The 20,972-nt window shown below is 37.3% G+C and overlaps 1 protein-coding gene across 2 annotated transcripts in view; it reads right to left on the bottom strand.

Annotated features, from left to right (window-relative positions):
• Positions 1-7,235: 7,235 nt before the first annotated feature.
• The window catches only part of AASDHPPT (aminoadipate-semialdehyde dehydrogenase-phosphopantetheinyl transferase), a 24,590-nt gene continuing 10,853 nt past the window's right edge, over positions 7,236-20,972 (bottom strand). The window contains exons 4-7 of one of the 2 annotated variants that reach the window (XM_081950370.1): positions 16,987-17,108; positions 15,072-15,233; positions 13,597-13,674; positions 7,236-7,690 (exon numbers count right to left, since the gene is read on the bottom strand). In XM_081950370.1, coding sequence (XP_081806496.1) covers positions 7,538-7,690; positions 13,597-13,674; positions 15,072-15,233; positions 16,987-17,108 — 515 coding nt within the window. In that variant the 3' untranslated portion in view covers positions 7,236-7,537. The remainder of the gene's footprint in view (positions 7,691-13,596; positions 13,675-15,071; positions 15,234-16,986; positions 17,109-20,972) is intronic. The other variant, XM_081950371.1, reaches the window with a different exon arrangement.

Raw genomic sequence — 20,972 nt, 5'->3', positions numbered from 1 at the left:
CAAAAAAAAAAAAATTCCAATAAAGAGAACAGTTCCTGTGAAAGAGAATTCTGTTGAAATGCATAGTTTTAAGATTCAAATCCAAAATCCAGACAAATGATTGAAAATAGTACACTGCAAAAAATATATATATATTTAATAGGTTGTCAGACTAGCAGCCCATGTAGTTTAGCATTGTGCTTCTGAGTAGAAGACTTGCAACATCTTATACAGAAAACCTTTTGCTTCTTGCTGCTGCCAAAAATGCTTTTTAAATATATATATTTTTATTTTTTAATATTATTATTCCATCTTCAATTAAACAGTGTGTTGTTCGGGTACAAATATCTTTGTAAAATGATAATCAAAATTTACAACAATATTCATTTAATTAACATTAATTCTATAATATTAAACATAATAATCGTATTTGCTTCTCTCTCTTAACAGATCTTTATTTCACTAATCTATGTTTGTTTCCCTGTTTCTAACTTCCGTTTTTAGTATCTAACCATTGATAAAATAAATCCCATGTCATATAATAATTCAGTTTGTTCTTTCTCCTTAATTTCTAGCATTAAACTATTCATTTCTGCACATTCTAATATTTTCATGATCACATTCTCATCTGTGGGGATCTCTTCACTTTTCCAATTTTGTGCAAATACAATTCTAGCTTATTCATTATAATTATAATTATATGGATAATTAAATATGCATTCCCCTTACTATATTTTTAGGGTAAAATTCCCAACAAGAACATTTCTGACTTTAAATCAATATGCTGCTTTACCATTTTTTTTTTGCCTAATATTTTTTTTTTGAGCATGTCCACCACATATGATAATATGGCCCAGGTATCTGGTGACACTTCCAGCATTTAGCTGACTTATCTTTAAACATCTTTGCCAACCTCTCTGGCAACAAATGCCATCTATAAAATATATTATACAAATGTTCTTTGTATGCAGTTGGCATTGTTAATTTATAGTTCCTATCCCACAGTTTCTGCCATTTATCTAACTATTGTATAACCAAAGTTTTGCCCATACTATCATTGTCTCCTTAACTTGTTCTTCTTCCAATTTAATGTCTAAGAAGTAGCTGTATATTTTCTTTATCAATTTTTTTCTGCCCTGTTAATATCTTGTCTGATTCTGATAGTTAGCTGTTAGCTGCCAAAGATGTTAATGGAAATCAAGAAAAAAAACACATATTAGTTAGAACAGTTAGAACAATTAATCAGTGGAACAGCTTGCCTCCAGAAGTTGTGAATGCCCCAACACTGGAAGTCTTTAAGATGTTGGATAGCTATTTGTCTGAAACGGTATAGGGTTTCCTGCCTAGTCAGGGGGTTGGACTAGAAGACCTCCAAGGTCCCTTCCAACTCTACTATTGTATTGTATTGTATATGTATGGCCAGAAGTGTAGAAAAAGCATTAGGAAATTTAAGGCCCAGGATTAAATTTTAGTCTGCTGAAGCAGTTTCCAAATTATGGGAAGTGAAGTGCCACTCTATTTTGCTTTGGTCATACACCATCCTAAGCATTGTGTGCTATTCTGGATATCCCACTTTAAGGATTCAAATATAATGGATAAGATTCAGAGAAAGGCAGTGAAGACGATAAGGAGACTAGAAACAAAGGTGTACCAAAGCTACTTTTTCAAGAGACAACTGGACTTTTATTCCCCCTTGAAGATGTTTCACTTCAGTCAGAACTGGAGAAGCTTTTATTTCAAACATTTTTTTTATTTTTTTATTCTCTTACATACCATTTTAAGTATACATTCACATAATTGTTATTCTTCTTTACATTTATCATTCTTATTTCATTTAATAAGTTACAATGTACAGTTTGGATTGCTTTATTTACCATTCCTTCCTCCCTTTGTAACACCTCATTTTCCCTTTCTTTTCTCCCTCCCTTCTCTACTTTCTTCCTTCCTCCTCTCCTTCCCCTTCCTTCTTCCCTTATCTTTCTCCTACTCCTGCTCTTCCCCTTCCCCTTCCTATGAATTAAAGAAGCTTCTTGAATGAGAAGTGAAACCTCTTCAAGGAAAAGAATCAAAGCCACTTGGAAAAAACACTTTGGGGACAACCATGAACTGAATAATTGAGAATCTCCATAGACATTTAAAAACAAAGTTATATGAAGAGAGATTGAAAGAATTGGGCAGAGAGGGAAGATTTAGCATTTTCAGAGGCTCAAGTGGTTGGGACAGAAAAGGTCAAGATTTCTTTCTCATCCCACAGGCCAGGTTACAGAATAATGGGCTTAAATTACAAGGAGGATGTTTCTGATTAAATGTGAGGAGAGATCTCCTACATTTAAGAGCATTAATGGCTCAAAGAGGTGGTGGGCTCCATTTGGCTAGAGATGTTGAAGCAGAGGTTGGAGAGAGTGAGAGCTCTTAGGAATACAGATATTTAAAACCCTGCACTGGACAAGGGATTCAATTTAATGCCTTAAATAACTTAAACGACCTAAATTTGCATCAGTAAGCCTTGTATTTATGTATTTTAAAAAAACTGATTTATTGTAAACCAGTAAATCCTCTTGACAATCTGATTATAATCTGAAAATAGAGGTAAGACCAGTATGGAAATACAGGCATCATTTTGTCTAATGCACCAAATTCAGTTATAGGATAGGTGTACATTGCTCATGAGAATAACTGTGAGAGGGATCTAGGAGTCCTAGTGGACAACTACTTAAATATGAGCCAGCTGTATGCCATAGCTGCCAAAAAAGCCAATGCGATCCTAAATTGCATCAACAGAAGGAGAGTATCAAGGTTTTATAAGTGTTAGTGCCACTTTAAACTGCCTTGGTGAGACCACACTTGGAATACTGCATCCAGTTTTGATCACCATCATACAAAAAAGGTTGAGACTCTGGAAAGACTACAGAGTAATGCAAAAAAGGTGATTGGGGACTTGGAGGCTAAAACATACTGTGTTTTTCGGAGTATAAGATGCACCTTTTCCCCTCAAAAAAGAGGCTGAAAATCTGGGTGCATCTTATACACTGAATACAGCATTTTTGGCCTCCTGAAACCCCGCCCCCTTCACCAAAAGGGCGGTACATAGCCTTATGGAGGCTTTCAGAGAGCTCCTGGGGGCTGGGGAAAGCAGATATGAGTGAAAAACAGGCTGCTTTTTGCTCAATTTTGCCCCCCCCAGCCCCCAGGAGAACTCTAAGCCTCCATAAGGCTATCCATGCCTTTTTTATGATGACAAACGGGGCATTGTTTGCTCATTTTTGGGGAGGGGCACCCCCCAGGAGCACTTTGCAAGCCCCCTAAAGGCTATTCATGCCTTTTTTGGGGGGAAAAACCGGGCCCCTTTCCGTGACAAACGGGGCGTTTTGAGGAGGTTTGCAGAGTGCAAAAACTTTTTTTTTTAATTTGCTTCTTCAAAACCTTGGTGCGTCTTATACTCCAGTGCGTCTTATACTCTGAAAATTACGGTATGTTGAATGGTTACAGAAATTTGATATGTCTAGTCTAGCAAAGAAAAGTTCTAGAACGACACGGTAGTAGCCTTCAATATTTGAAGAGCTGTCAAATATTCTCTAAATATTCTCTAAAGCACTTTCCATCTGTTACTTCTTGCTCCGGCCTTATCAAAGAAAAATCCAATCTAGAATTAGGGAGAAATTTTCTAACAGTGAGAACACTTACTCAGTGGAATGGCTTCCCTCCAGAAGCTCATCATGGAAGTTTTAACAAAATACTGACCAACAATTTGTCCGAAATGGTATAGGGCAGGGGTGTCAAACTCTATTTCATTGAGGGTCGCATAAGGGTTGTGTTTGACGTCAGGGGGCTGGGGGGGGGGGTTGACCACCTTGACATCACTCATGTCAGGGCACCTGTTGAGGTCCAAGTGAAAAAGGGGTTCCCGAGCTCCATTTTCTCTGGCAGAGGCACCATGGGCTATTTGCTGTTCCCAGGGTGGCCCTGCAGGCCAGATCTTTTTTTTTTAATTAATTTTTATTGAATGTTTTAATCTTTAAAAACAGTAAAGAAGACACAACAAGGGAAAAAAACACAATAAAACAAAACAAAACACGGAACATACATAACAATATAGAGTAATTTTCTAACTCTATATTATGGCCAAAATTTCTTCCCCAGCTAATCATTGTCTCCTTTACAGTCTCTTCCTCCACTTTATATTTTAAAAGAAAATTATATAATCTAGTGATCATTTTTCGTCCAGTTCCTAGTAATATTTTATCTAATTCCATTTGTTTCTCATATATTCTGCATTGTTTCCGATCTTTTTTAAATCTTGTTTTAATTTGTAGGTAGGGCCACCATTCCATATTTATTCCCTGTGCTTTCAGATCTTGTACTGATTTTAGTTCTCCTTTTACATCTAAGAGCTCTGCATATCTTACCATTTTACTGAGATCTATAGTATTTGGATATGTCTTTGCCTCCATGGTTGATAACCAGATTGGGATTTTCAGGTAGTGTTTTTTCCCCCCAGACCCTAAGCAGGGCATCCCTTACTATATGTCTCTGAAAGTAGGAATGAAATTTATTCTTTCCCTCCCAGAGGAAGCCGTGCCAGCCTAGTTGGAGATTGTGTCCTTCTAGCTTAAGGATTCTTTTATTTTTTTTAATTGGATCCAGTCCTTTAGCCATGTTAGGTCTGCCGCCTGATAATAAAGTTCCCAATCTGAGAGGCCAAAATCCGCTTTGTTTCTACTATCTTGTAGAAGTTTGTATTTAATATGCGGTTTTTTCCCTGACCAGATAAATTTGGATACCATTTTATTTAGTTGTTCAGAAAAAAAAAATTATCTAATTTAATCGGTATTGTTTGAAAAAGATAGAGTAATTTGGGTAGTATATTCATTTTGATTGTTGAGATTCTGCCAATTAGTGATATCTGTAGTTTAGTCCAATTATCCAAATCTTTTTGTATCTGTCGTAGCAGTTTGTTGTAATTATCTTCTTTTATTGTAATACATTTTGCCAATAGCCATATTCCCAAATATTTAATTTTCTTGGCCCTCAAAATTCCCAGTTTCTCCTCCAGTTCTTCATTTTGTCTTTTAGTTAAATTCTTAATATTTTAGTTTTCTCTTTTTTTATTTTAAGCCCTGCCACTTTACCAAATTGGTTTATATCTTCCAATAGTTTTAGTCCAGTTTCTAGGGGTTCCTCTGTGATAAATGCTAGATCGTCTGCAAAGTGCAGGCCAGATCTAAGCACCCCGTGGGCCGGTTCTGGCCCCCGGGCCTTGAGTTTGACACCCCTGGTATAGGGTCTCCTACTAGAGCAGGCGTTTGGATTAGAACTCCAAGTTCCCATTGCATTGTGCTAATCTGTATTCTCTAAGGGAGAAACTACAAGAGAGTTACAATACACTAAAATACTACCCAATTTCCTCTCTTACTACATAAAAAAGAGATGGCAGAACCTGTTGAAAGATACAATAGCATCAGGATAAATATGATATCCTGCAGCACCCCACTTCTGATGGGTTACAATCCTTATTGGCATCCAATCTCACCTCCAACCCAACTGACAATAGCTAATTCTCAATAACAGATTTTTCATACCCCTTGTCCTTTGAATTGTTTTTGGAGACAGGGCATGAAACCCAGGTCCAGACACTCTATATACTTAATACCTGAAAGCAACTCAAGGTTCTTGTCCTGATTGAACTTCCACCCAACATTGGCATGACTAGGGCTCCACTGCAATCCAAGGGACGGGGTCATTTCCTAGACTCAGAGCATAGTTTTCACATATATATGCAATTTCAGTTCTGAAAAAGAAATAGTCCAGGAGGTAGAGGGTATAAAACTCAAGACAACCATCTGCTGTTATAGCTCGGTTATACAGGAGTTTGTTTTCATTACTTCTTGTCATTACCTGGAAATGCATAACTCAAAAGCAGCTGTAGTTTTTTTTCCCCTTTCTCATATCCACCTTTATTGGATATGCTAACCTTGGCAACTCTGTAAGTTATATAGACAAGCTAGCATAAATACTTAATTTCCTTTAATATTATAGGACACCAGTTCATTAGATCTTCTTTGGCGTGATAGGCAATCAGAGACCACTTATTCTGGAAATAGTTAATATGGCCTTGTACTTTGCTTCTTCCACTCATTTCCATTATGTAGTTGTTCTGACCTAGGCTTCCCAAAAACACGAAGACGACTCCTCGTCCCGATAAAACCCGTTTGATTTATTTAAAGTGAATTCCTCTCCAGCAAAGTCCTGGCCAACAGTCTTACATGAGATTTCACAGCCACAGACCTTTATCAGGCTTGGAGAGCTGGCAGGCCGATATCTTCCCAACGCCATGCTGTAGCAACAATTACTTGGCAAGAAGTCAGGAACAGATCTTCACCCTAATGAATTGAACTAATTGTTCAATTAGCTCCTTTATTCCCTATGGGAGGGGCCATTCACCAACCACCTGTGGTTTTACTTCTGAGTCGACCCTTGTTCCTTAGCTGTTCCTTTCTCCTGGCAGCTCTGCACATGCACACACTGGGAACAGGCTCCAGCTGTTCTTCTGCCTTACTGATGTCCGACTCTGAAGGCAGCCGATAACTGTCAGACACCCCTGGCCCCATCTGCCTCCGACACAGAGCCCTCATCAGAGGATTCCCCAGACTGGCCCATGTTCCTCCCCAACTTCCACACTGTCTGAGTCTGCCACCAGCTCCGCTACTGTTGTACTACTGTTGTGGCCCCACCAGCAAGCCACAAGAGTAGTAGGGTAGTACATTTGAGTCAGTGGTGGGTTCCAGATCCCGTTGCAACCGGTACGCTGCAACAGGGCCCAGAGTTCATCACGTGAACGCACGCAGCACGTGCATGTGTACTTACCGCCCGCGATGCTCCAGCTCCTCGGCGGAGCGTTGCACAGGCACCGTACGCTCTGTGCAAGTGCGTGAAAGCCCCAATCGGCTCAAATAGTGGTAAGGAGAGCGGGCGGGTGGGTGGGCCCTCCGGAGCACCATATCGGAACAGTACCTGGTGCTCCCAGCAGGCACCGGTATGCCTGTACCAGGGCATACCAGTTGTATCCCACCACTGATTTGAGTATATAAGAATTACAGTAGGAACAATGATGTGATTATTGGGGAAACTGAAGTTCATCACATAATATACCTTATCAGTGAAGAATACCTTCTTTCGTGAAGAAGTAGACATGCAACCCTTACCCTGTATATCTTCTGCAATTAAACAGACCATTCAACAGAGAAAAGTGATACGTTCCCCGATTCATTCATAGGAATCAATGGAAATATACCAATTCTTTCATTACAGAGAAAGAAGAACAAGCCACTTATACAAGTTAAGCCAGAGAACAGTTACATCAAATCTGAGAGATATGGGAAAATATTTACAAATGTATACACAGCAAGAAAAACTATTTTAAAAGTGTTTTTTTGGGGGGGGGTGTCCAAATGCTCTCCCTCTTGCCCCACACATTTCCATACCAATTAGCTGTTGGTAAAATAACAATTTGCAGCCTCTGAAGGCTTTCAATTTCTTTCTCCAGTAAATCCAGCTTCTCTCATCTTGGGCTACAACTCTGTCGTGTTGGCATTTCCTGTCTAGAACAAAAGTTTTCCCAGCAAGCAGGGTCTTCCGATGTAAGAGGAATAGCAGAGGCAACTAAATCATTGAAAGTCAGTATTGTAAATGCAGGCTTATTGCTGGGAATCATCTAAAAGAAGGGAAAAATAGATTAAGATTTGTCTATTTGAGAAACAAGGCTGGGATTATTCGTCCTAAAAAATACAACTTTTTTTTTACATACATGAAATGAAAGACAAAGGGGGAAAATAGTTTTCAGGTCAACCACGGAGGTGGATTGCTCCCTGATCGGTCGAACCAGTAGTGGCGGTGGCAAGAGGCTCCGCCCACCCACCTGGACACTTCTGCAAATGCGCAAAAGTGGCGCATGTGCGCAAGCATGAGCAAATTGGTAGCCCCGGGATTTGAAACCCACCTCTGGTCAACCAGTATGTTCACATTTGATGCAGAACCTAAAAAATCCGAGATGTACATGCTCATCTCACTAGAAATAGTTATCGTAGTGCTACCAAGTTTAATTTATAAGTAGACTGGAAATTGCTCAAGAATTCCAAAGCAGTCACATCTGACTTCAATGCTGTAAAAAGCCTGTTAAAAAAAGAAGTTAAATGGAAAATCAAGAAGTCAAATGTCTCTTACATTACTTGGGGATTAGTCATCAACACACTGATAGTAATTGAGTTAGAAAGTGCATCAGAGATCAAGAAAGGTACTATCCAAGTCCAATAATTTATGATGATTAATGAACACTGTAAAAAAAAACAATTATAAAAATAGTACTCCTTTAAAGAAATTCTCCAAATGAGAAAAAATGGATCACAAGCATTCAGAAAATAAATGCCAAGAAGCAAATAAATAGGGCTGGGAACTTTTTTTCCTCCCCTTAAATCAGGGGCTGTAATTTATTTTCTGTGGTGCTTAGAAGCTTGTGGATGATGTTATATGAAGCTGGCAATAACATCAAGTTGATTATGTTCTATCAAGACGGTATTGATTCTTAATGACCACATGGATCTCTTCCAGGTAGATCTGTTTCCCCACCTGGTCCTTCAGGTTTTCCAATAACTGCTATAGCTGAGTCAATACATTCTGTGGCTGGTCATCCTCTTCTCTTTCCTTTCACTTTTTCAACTGTATGAACTTCCACCGAAACTAGATTTCCCCCTTCACATGTCTGAAGTGTGATCATTTGAGCCTGGTAATGTGTACCCTGAGTGAGAACTCTGAGTCGATGAGTTCAACAATCCATTTGTTTGCTTGGTTATCCATGATACAGTATTTTTAAAGTCTTTTCAGATCCCAAGGTTCAAAAGTGTATCTGGTTCTTCAAAATCCAACTTTTGCTTCTGTAAAGTGCCACAGGGAATACCATGGTTTGCATAATTTTTATCTTTGATCAGCAATTTTCATGGCTGCTCTACTGTGTACTATGCTGTGATATATATATATATATATATATATATATATATATATATATATATATATATATATATATATATATATATATATATATATATATATATATATATATATATATATATATATATATATATATATATATATATATATATATATATATATATATATATATATATATATATATATATATATTACTCTTTTTTTTCTGTTGATTGGTGATCCTAAAAGGTAGCAGCTACCTACCTCTTCAATATCTTAATTGTTAGTTCTAAAGCTGGTTATATCTGTAATTATTGGTTTGGTCTTCTTCATTTTAGTCCCAATTGTACATTGTAGATCTTGAACTTACACATGGGATTCAGCCGGTTCGGACCAGTTCAGGAGAACTGATTGTTAAAATTCTGCCCAGTTCGGTGAACTGGCTAATTCTACCACTGGCTGGTCCCCCTTTTGCCTGTTTTTTGAGCTGTTTTTCAACTGGTTTTTTGGGGCCGTTTTGGCTGTTTTTCAGGCAACAAACAGCCCAGAAAACAGCCAAAGACAGCCAAAAAACAGGCCAAAAAAGGAAGGAAGGAAGGAAGAAGGGAAGGAAGGAGGGAAGGAAGGAGGGAAGGAAGGAGGGAAGGAAGGAGGGAAGGAAGGAGGGAAGGAAGGAGGGAAGGAAGGGGTTAATCCAGCTTTATCTTAGTCTCTTCCAGAATTGCCTGCACAGAAATATTGCCAATCCTTCTCCTCCTGCTATTTGTTTATTATTTTTGGGGTGCAAATGGGCTTTAATTGTAAATTGATTCTGAGGAGTCAATGGGATTTATTGCCTCTGCCAGGTCAGGCGTGAAATGTTGGCTGTTATGACATAATATATTGCTTTTTAATAAGCTCAGCCTCCAATGTCTTAGGTTCCTTGGTGATGGGAGCAGAATGCTTTGCTGGTCTCTCCCCATCCTTTCAATGGGGGGGTCGGATTTGCACGAGGATACTGACAGTTGGTTAACCCTTTCATTTCTGGAGGTGTTGCGTATAGGTCCAAGGAAAGGGATAGTGGCTGGGAGGCGGAGCTGGGTGTGATGAATGATGTTGAGTTGGCTACACCCACCCAGTCACATGATCACCTGGCTATGCCTATCCAGCCAGTCATTAGGGCAGAGAACTGGTTGTTAAATTATTTGAATCCTACCACTGATATTATACCATATTATTTTATTCTTCCAACTTTTAGATTACATCAATCTAATTTCAGTTCAGTTCCCTCAATGTATATGCTGCATGTAATTTGAATAAATAATAGTTAGGGGGAGACCCAGTCTCACTCCTTTGCTAACCTAGTTACAGTCTTCTCCATTAGTCCATCATGTGAGGTCCATAATGTGACTTCCTGGTTGCAATATAGGTTTTGCATAAAAATAAAGAAATGTTCCGAGCTTCTCATTTTCTAAGTGCATTGCTCATAAGCCACACAATCAAAGTCTTTTCTATAGTTAACAAAGCACATACCGTTTTTGTTATTTTTGGCTTTCTCAATTATCCAGAGAATATGCCTTGTGTTCTTTGGCCTTTTCTAAAGAGTTATTTTACTATCATGTAAAATTAAGGATATTGTATGATAGTTTGCATACTCTGTTACCTTTTCTTTAGTAATGGAATGTAGACTGACCTCTTCTAATCAACTGGCCACTGTGTCATTATCCAAGTTTGTGATTAAAACCTTTACTGATTTCTCTTCTATTGCTCGCCACCGTTCTGTAGATATTGTATCTTTTTTTTTTGTAGCTTCCAACTTGGTAATGACTAGAAGACTTATCTAACTTTATCATCTAGTTTTTGTAAGTAGGGAGTATCTTCTATGGTATTGTAGATGTTGTTACTGTATATTTTACTCTGTGGAATTTCAACACATTCAATACAATACAATACAATAGCAGAGTTGGAAGGGACCTTGGAGGTCTTCTAGTCCAACCCCCTGCCTAGGCAGGAAACCCTATACCATTTCAGGCAAATGGTTATCCAACATCTTCTTGAAGACTTCCAGTGTTGGGGCATTCACAACTTCTGGAGGCAAGCTGTTCCACTGATTAATTGTTCTAACTGTCAGGAAATTTCTCCTCAGTTCTAAGTTGCTTCTCTCCTTGATTAGTTTCCACCCATTGCTTCTTGTTCTACCCTCAGGTGCCTTGGAAAATAGTGTGACTCCCTCTTCTTTGTGGCAACCCCTGAGATATTGGAACACTGCTATCATGTCTCCCCTAGTCCTTCTTTCTCTTAAGCTAAACATACCCAGTTCCTGCAACCGTTCTTCATATGTTTTAGTCTTCAGTCCCCTAATCATCTTTGTTGCTCTTCTCTGCACTCTTTCTAGAATCTCCACATCTTTTTTACATCGTGGCGACCAGAACTGAATGCAGTATTCCAAGTGTGGCCTCACCAAGGCATTATAAAGCGGCATCAACACTTCTCGTGATTCCTTTCATTTTTCTTTGAATCAGTTATTATCTATCGATGGGCATCTTTTCAGCTTACCAGTTTGAGACTGGAACCTCCTTCCTAGCTAAAAGACCTCTTCCACCTCTTTCTACCAATGATGTGTTCGTTTTGATTTCTGCATAACTCCATCTGGTGATGTCCATATGTATAAATAATGTCCCTATGGTTGTTTAAAGCAATGGCATAGCAGCAGAAGGAATGAGATAACAATTCAGCCTTTCTTCCCCATGGTTCCCCCCCCCCCCAACCTCTTTGTAAAGGAAAAGAATGGTAGTGGGAGCCCTTGATAAGTTCCCATTTCCTTCAAAGGTGCCATGATGGAGAGATGAATGGGAGAATAGTGTTGCATAGGCGGAGAAAAGGTGGAATTGCAAAATGCAGGAAGGCAAATCTTGAGAAATACACATAAAGTTCAAATTTCATGAGGCAAAAAAAAAAAGGTTTCATTTCGGTTTTTCAGTAGGGAAGACAGGTCAGGAAATATCAATAGAAAGTTGGAAATCTGCTGAAAGTTGTGCCACCAAATTGGCAGATTTTCCATCTGGCTTGGGGAGTTTGGGAGGTTTTAAGGGATGTAATGAAATTGGTTTTCCTCAAAGAGGCTGCTTCCATTTCCACTTTCATGTGAAAAACAAGGGGAAAAAACTGCAGTCCTGAAAGTAATTTGTTTCTGAGCTTCAACTGAAGAAACTCCATGTACTGGAGGGGGTTGCAAATACGAAGCTGTAGGAAGCAGAAGGACTATAGTTGTTTGTCTCCGTATTAAAAATGCAGGTTTTTAAAATAACAAGAGCAAAAATCCGTACACACACACACACACATTCATCATGTTATTCTCTTTCAAGATAAGTAACGTTACTCAGGGCACAGAAAAGATGTAAAAAAAAAAAAGAAATTCATGAGATTAATAATAGAAAAGGAAACATAGCTTGAACTAGTTTAGTCTTGTTTTTTTAAAATCCAACATATGAAATTGCTGATAAAATACTTAATTTGTATGTAAAATCTAAAAGCTGGATCCTCTCCGGAGTCGCTTTTTTTGTGAAATGGGCAGCCAAATAGAAATTGGATAAATAGATAGAGAAATGAATAAATAAAATTCAGCTCTGTATCAGTTGATAAAAGCTGCCAATGTAACACTTTTTAAAACTAAGGCTTTAGCAAAGATTCAGGGAAACACAAGTGATGGATAGGAGCTCAAAGAACATTTGTAGGAAAACATAGGTCAAGATAGAATCCTCAAGTTTATATAAGGATTAATATTGCTGAAGAATTTGGCATGACTCTTAAATGGTCATTTTATTTAAATATTATAGATATTTTGAGACAAATAAACTGGCTGGAATTAGCCTGTGTCTCTTTAGGGCCGTGATGGTGAACCTATGGAACCTGTGCCACAGGTGGCATGCAGAGAGCCCTCTCTGCAGGTATGTGAGCTGTCGCCCCAGCTCAGCTCCACCGCACATGCGTGTGTACCGCCCGCCGGCCAGCTGATTTTTGGGTCTCTGTCATGCATGTGGGAGGTGCATGTGCATGCATGGGGGGAACACAGGGGGGGTGAGGGTGGCCTTTCGCAGCCCATTTTTGGTCCCTGGAGGCTTCTAGGCCCAAAACCTAGAAGAGAACTCAATTTCAATCAGATTGAATTGTTGGGACTGGCCAATTGTTAGAAATCTTAATTGTATCTCTCAGCAGGTTATTTTTCTCCAAGGGATCAAATTTCATTTTCCCCCCAGTAAGGTTGCTGAATTGCTAAAGATTGCTATGCCTTATAGAACTACCTGGTACCTTCCTTATGCTATTATTTTAGGCATTTCTGTGTATTTTTTAAATGTTTGATATATTGTAGAGCTCTTTTTGTTCAAATATTGGTCTTAATGTACAAAAAAGCAAACAAAGTGAAATATTTGTTAGTTGTAGTACAGCAACTTTTTTGTGGGGTAAATCATGCTCAAGCACAACACGATCAACAGATATTTAACCGGAACAAAATTTTAAAATTTCAGCTGACAATGAAAACGGAAACCTCACCACCACAGTCACACACATTCCCTCATATAGCAGAAAATACCAAATTTCAGCCTGTATTAATTTCAAATGTAATTCAAAAAATTAAGGATAATTTGCAGAATAATTTACCCCTGAGTGGTACTTTCCAAATTCTCCTGATTTTCCAAGAGCAACGGCAATATGGTGGCCATCATCTAACCGGGTCTCCTGAGAAACAAATAAAGCAGAAGTAAGATTGGGCATAACTTACATGCTTCAGGAAGGGGTGTAGGACAACTTGCCATGCCCAACTCACCATAGCCAATTGACCATGGGATAACTTGTTATGGCCAACTCACTGCAGGATCAAACTAAATGTTGTATTAATCGTTTCATTCAGTTACTTTTATTATTGGTGACCATGTCTTCATCAAAACTATTCTGATATTTCTGGATTAGCTCTCTTTATTTTATTACTATCCCTCTGGAATGAGCTGCCCCCAGAGCTTCGCATAATCCCTGACCTCCGGTCCTTCCGACGCGCCCTAAAAAGTTGGCTTTTCCAGCAAGCCGGCCTGGCCTGTTAATTTTAACTTATTTTTAAAATGTATTGTTCTATAAATTCGATTTGGTTTTTTTGGATATATATTTAATTTCTTTTTAACTTTTCGGGATGTGTGTTTTTTAATGTTGTATGCCGCCCTGAGTCCTTTGGGAGAAGGGCAGCATATAAATCCAATAAAAACAAAACAAACAAAAAAACGAACTATAGACCACGGTTCCATCAAAATTAATTGAACTTTGTATTTGTTGAATTGCCCCACAGGGAATTGTCCTGTAACATGTTGGCCACAGTGAGTTGGCCATAACAAGTTGGACTATTCCACCAGGAAGGTTGGTGACATTACAGCCTAAGCTAAACTTTCCCAACTACTGTAAATGCTTGTTTGCACTTTTCCTCTTTTCTCATTGAATAAGTAAAACAACAAGACTTGGTGATTCTGATGACATGGTCCACCAGTCAAAGAACAGTATGGATGATAAAGATGCAGTCCAATTTCCTTTTTGATCATTATTTAAAATACAAGATGACATTTGTTTGTTTCATCTTTAAATGTCATGTTTCAAAACAGGAACCGAGGAGTTAAAAGGGCATTTTGCAATGATTTCCACATTACTTCATTTTGAAAAATCTACAGACTCCGGAGTTACTGTCATAACCTCATGCAGATTACAGAAATTAAAAGTTTGAAAGATGCTTCAATTGGAGATGAGTAATAGGAATTGCGGCAGTTATTTATTTTTGTTTGTCTTGGAAAAACGCTACATTTCATTAGGAAAGCCCATTCTTCAACCTCTATCATTACATCAGCATGCCAAAAGTTATTGGACAAAAGTCAGATGGCAATTTCATACTTCAGACTCAGTCATTTATAGCGGAGGCTAAAAATAGGTTGCTGCTGAAGTTATAGCAGAAAGTGAGAGAGGAGGAAAGATTTTAGCTGATGAGGAGGTAGTCACTAATAATGCTAGAGACAGTGTCATTTATTTCAATGCAAACCTATTATGTTTCAGTTAAATATATATGATGGATCTAGGGAATAGCGTGTAAATTAAAATCATACCTCAAACGTCCACTCCTTTTCTTCTTCACCATCCAAGAGTACAATAGTTTCATTGTATGTTTTTCCTTCTTCCAACTCCACTGGGGACACATTAAACTCTATCCTTTGAAGGTCAAATCCTATTCCAACACCAATGGCTTTCACAAAGCTCTCTTTTAATGCCTAAAGTTTGACATTCAAACACAAGAGGTTATTGGGTATATAGTATAGGTTTGTAAATCATTCTGAATCATTTCTAGGCATTAATTACCCCTCTAAACCAGTCATACAAGACACGATTCCTTCTCTTTATACATTTATTTAGTAATGATATGTACACAATTTTGAAGGACAGCTTTAACTATTAAATCGGAACTACTACTCCTGCTCCTGACACTTTCCACTTTTGAATCCATCAAAGCTGCCTTGAACTTGACAGTCTTTGAACGTGCTGGACTAAAATTTCAAGGTTTTTGTCAAGTCTTGAACTAGATTTCATTTTGTAGCATTCATGTTCTTTATTGCTGCCCGCCCCCTTTCACGTTTTTTTCCCACTCCTTCTATTCCTCCCTTCTTTCTATTCTTTCGGTATACTGCTAGTCTCTGTTATAAATCAGGCCAATGGAAGCTTTGAAGGAGCTTAATTCCTGTGAACTCAGGCAACAATCTAAGGATGGGCAGCGGCAGGGATGAAAGGGCTACGCCACTGCTCAACTGTCTTTCCCAGTCACAATACAACTTTTTAAAAACTTCCAATGGCATCAAAGAAACGATTTTTTTTATTTAAAAGTTGCAGACAAAAATGCCTAATATGTTCTAAGCATTGTACAGGTACTGAAAGGTAAGATAATTCCTGTGAAGAGATTCACAGTCTAATAGAAAAGAGATAAAAGGGGGGAAAAAATCCGGACGGAAAAGGAATGGAAGATCTGAACAGCTATTATTTGTCATGAATGGAGAGATTCATTTCCCCTTTGCAAATATATTTTTTCTTAAGAGGTAGAGGATATAGTCTAATTTATCTTCATTTCAGCTGGCCAAATTAGTTCTCAAATAGTTGTCGAAGAATTACCACGACATCCTAGAAATTCAGGTCCATTAGCATAATAAAGAAACCAGTAATAAAATATAATATACAACCTATTCCTAAGTAGTGAGTGTTAAAGATATTGTTGGTTTCATGGGTCAAACATTAAATTTGTAAGACCTGGATTAAATCTGAGATCATTGGGTGAATCACTCTTCTACAACCTAAATTGTCAAATAAGAGTGTTAGAATAATCAAATAGAAAACAATATTTTAGTATACATACACTCTTTGAAGGAAGGCCAATATACAACTGGGAAAGCCAGAATTACTTTTCTGAAAAAAATGATAAATTCCAGTCTTCTGGATTGCTGTAGAATTCTTCCAGGAAGTTTTCAAAATAGACATTCCACATTTAAAAAATGTTCTCAAAATAATGAATGTGTCAGGCCTGCAGCCATCTTTTCTGTTGGATCTTTGGCCTGCCACACTTTCTATTATTCTATGCATTTTCTATTGTGGGAAAACAGGAGGGGGGATTGTATGGAGTTAGATGCTATGTGGCCATAACAAAATTCTTCTAGAACGCCAAGGTCATCCTTTGTCTTTGCACTTCTGCACCTGACCAGAACTGGATGGGTAGAACTGCCAGCATGGTAGTGGAAGATTGAACCATGTGATGGACTTGTTGGTGGGGGGCGAGATCTTGAACTTTCAACTGGGTGGGGAAAACCGGGAAGCTTTCAGATTTGGGTTTTCCAAGATGTGCCAACATGGCTCTCTTAATAAATTGGAACTTTGAGCAATACTTTGCCATGGACTCTGATTTACTATTTTGAACCCTGACAGAATGCTTATATGCTTGAACAGGGATTGTATAAATCGACTGTAAATAATAAATGTTATTACCCAATGCCTATGAAACATATCCAACTGAAGCCATTCATTCTTCATGGACTTGATAACTCGCCATTCTTCTTCTGTGAACTGCCGTTTCATAAGCTGAAAGAAATCAGGAATTGAACCGCTTCCTGAAATTAAAAACAAAACAAAACAAAACAGTAAAACGGAACTGGTAACAGACATTGAAATTAACACTACGTGAAATTAAGCCTACATGAAGCCTATTAGTATAATGTATATGAACTTAAGATGTTGAGATTTTTAATTCTTACTTTATGGCATAACTTGCTGTGTTAACCGAGATAGTTTTTTAAAATTTATTTATTGATTGAATTTATATTGCTGCCTATTCGCCCATGGTGTCTCAAGGCAGCTTACAGAATAAAAGACCACATTTAAAACAATACAAATTAACAAAAAGAATCAAATAAATTAATATAGTACAATATAACAAAATCAAGAAACTATAGTCTTCTGATCTAAGCTGTTTTACCTTCAACAGTACAAATAGAGTGTGAGTATTTAGGGTTTCAGACAATTACAGTCTTATGAATCTTTCTCAGGTACACAAACCCATGGCAATTATATTGATGGAAACTGGGATATTTAACATTTAGAACACACATGCACCTACTGAAAAGTCTGAAATCTTTTATTAAGAATCTACAGCCCATAGGTAGCTTCCCCAAAGCTTTTTATGCGTACCATTTACATCTGCTGCCAAAAATTAGCGTTTCATTAGATATTCTATTTTGTTTATGTTTTTTTACAAGATTGAATGATTTCTTTGGCAAATCATTACAGTTAAGATAAATTTAGGAATTTTTGGAGGATGGAGGTTTTTTTGGGAGAAAAAAGTGTTCCGGACCCATCAACATTTTGTCATTGCCAACATGCCACTCAAAGGGGAAATAAAGATCTTTAGAAGTAAGAAATCTCCAAATGAGAGATCATCATTGCTGAGAAGAATGAAGAAAATGAAGGTTTATTTTTTAAAAAAGAAATAAAAAAATCATGAGATGGGCCTGCAGAAATTATGCTTTTTATTTTTATGAATTAAAAATAAAGGTATATTTTTATGAATTAAAAATAAAGGTATATAACTGATTGTTATAACTGGTGGCAATACCCATAGAAAACAGAATTAGTTTCATATCTATCTATCTATCTATCTATCTATCTATCTATCTATCATCTATCCATCCATCCATCCATCCATCCATCCATCCATCCATCCATCCATCCATCCATCCATCCATCCATCCATCCATCCATACATACATACATACATACATACATACATACATACATACATATATATATATATATATATATATATATATATATATTCGTAGATTTTCATGGGTGTAGGTATGCTGGTTTTGTTGTATTCGGGTCTTTTCCCGTGTAAGGTTGAGATTGTCTTTGCAACGTTTCGGCAGGATCGCACCTGCCATCTTCAAGCATGGGCTTTTAAGCCCACGCTTGAAGATGGCAAGTGAGATCCTGCCGAAACGTTGCAAAGACAATCTCAACCTTACACGGGAAAAGACCCGAATACAACAAAACCAGCATATGTATCTATGTATGTATGTATGTATGTATGTATGTATGTATGTATGTATGTATGTATTTATGTTACAACCCCTGGCTTAGTGGTTAAGACTCCTGCCTAAGATATATACAGCCCGGGTTCTAATCCCAGTAAGGGTATGGCTAGCTGATGAGAGCTAATTAGCTCGAAATAGATCTATCCTAGTCTCCCTTTATTTATTTATCAGTACAATTACAACACAAATATAAAAAAGGCAACAGTAAAAATAAAAATATGGTTTTCTGCCTGCATGGTCTTCTGTGATAAGCCGAAGGACAGAAAGAGGGAGTAGTGACCTTCCTCCCATATTTAGTCATACCAGGGGTTGTAACATAAATACATACCTATTTCCCTGGCTCAACTGATAAGGAAGAGAACCCGTGGCTTAGTGGTTAAGACTCCTGCCTAAGATATATATACAGCCCGGGTTCTAATCCCAGTAAGGGTATGGCTAGCTGATGAGAGCTAATTAGCTCGAAATAGATCTATCCTAGTCTCCCTTTATTTATCAGTACAATTACAACACAAATACACACAAATACACACACACACACACACACACACACACACACACACACACACACATACACATATATATATATATATATATATATATATATATATATATATATATATATATATATATATATATATATATATATATATATGCTGGTTTTGTTGTATTCTGGTCTTTTCCCGTGTAAGGTTGAGATTGTCTTTGCAACGTTTCGGCAGGATCACACCTGCCATCTTCAAGCTGTGGGCTTAAAATGGGAACGGAGCTCCCATTTTAAGCCCACAGCTTGAAGATGGCAGGTGTGATCCTGCCGAAACGTTGCAAAGACAATCTCAACCTTACACGGGAAAAGACCAGAATACAACAAAACCAGCATACCTACACCCGTGAAAATCTACGAAAACAAATATATATATATATATACATACATACATACATACATACATACATACATACATACATACATACATATATTCCAGTTGAATCTTTAGATTCTCTTGTGGCCAGAAGGAGAGAAAGGATTTGGAAGACAAAGATTTAAAATAAAGTTAATAGAAAAGCCAATAGTAATGCAACTCTATAGAAATACATTAGAGAATTCTCAGTATAACAGCAGAATCAATTTAAAGAAACATAGTTTTTCACAGTTGAGGTAAATGGCAAAAGGTGGTGGTTGTTGGGGCAGCAAAGAATTAAACGAAAACAGATGATCAGTTCACTGGATAAATCACCAAAATACGTCAGATTAATCTTTATGGATTTCAAGCTGGAATTTATAAGGATGAAAATATAGTGAAATTAACAGCAGACTTGTTGTCTAAATAACTATCCTGAAAACCTCCTGGTTATGTTTTTTGTTGTCATTCTGATACCACATAATTATAGTTAAAATGAAGGGGAACATGGCAATTTCTAATGAAACATTTTTTTTTCTTTTTCTTTCTTTCAGAAAGTCAATGTTTTAGTCGTTTGGTGAGTTAAAACTACTATTATTACGGTGTTTACTACCTCTACCATTTCTCTTTCTTCTCTTTTTTTTTTGCTGGCAAATAAAAACAGGTAATTAACATCTTAAGAATTTCCTGGCACGGTTTCACCCAAATCTTCATGTACTAGATTTCTGAGAATTTGTAGTGTCAATCCAATTGCGGAGAGCCAAATTAGCATTTGTGGATTAATGGGACAAATACTTGAATTAATTCTACTCAGGGAATTACGGTATGTAATACCGTCCCAAAGTTACTTCTTTCTTCTATCACGAGCTTGCCTTTCTGCCCACAGGGTAGTCAAGGCACATATTTATTTTAGTATATTCAAACTATTTTAAACTGCATTTAAACTAAAATACTTTTTTTTTATTTTCAAAAAATCAGTTTAAATGGAGAAAATCATTACCACTTTGACTCTAAATTAATTGGAGAAGTAAATGTACAGAAAGACAAAGTTGCTGATTACTGCAATCAATTGCTGGGTAGAGTTTAGAGAATGTCATGATTCTTTCTCTATTTATACTACTTCTATCTGCCCCATGCCCTGAGCCTTCTATAAACAGAGTGACAAAATCAGTGATTTCCAGAAAGAAGATTTAGAATGAAGGACGTTCTGGAGAACTGAATGTTATTGACGATTGCACAAAGTTAAGCAGAGAACAAATAACCTATTATTAAAGAGAGCATAAAATTCATATTTTAATTTCTTCAGTTTTAAAACCTAAGAGATACGTTTGGATTAAGAAAACAGAGTTGGGATACTCCTATTAACAAAATAGCATTTGGAAACATTACCTTTTATTTTTTTCAGTGTTCATGCTGCGAAACTTTTTATTAGCAACTTAAAACTCATTAATCATATTGCCCCATTAGAAATAGTTTTTTTTAATTT

This window comes from Natrix helvetica (assembly GCF_964273705.1).
Source record: "Natrix helvetica genome assembly, chromosome: 4".
Taxonomy (NCBI): domain Eukaryota; kingdom Metazoa; phylum Chordata; class Lepidosauria; order Squamata; family Natricidae; genus Natrix; species Natrix helvetica.
The sequence above is the reverse complement of the archived record's forward strand: the minus strand, read 5'-3'. Positions and strand labels throughout refer to the sequence as shown.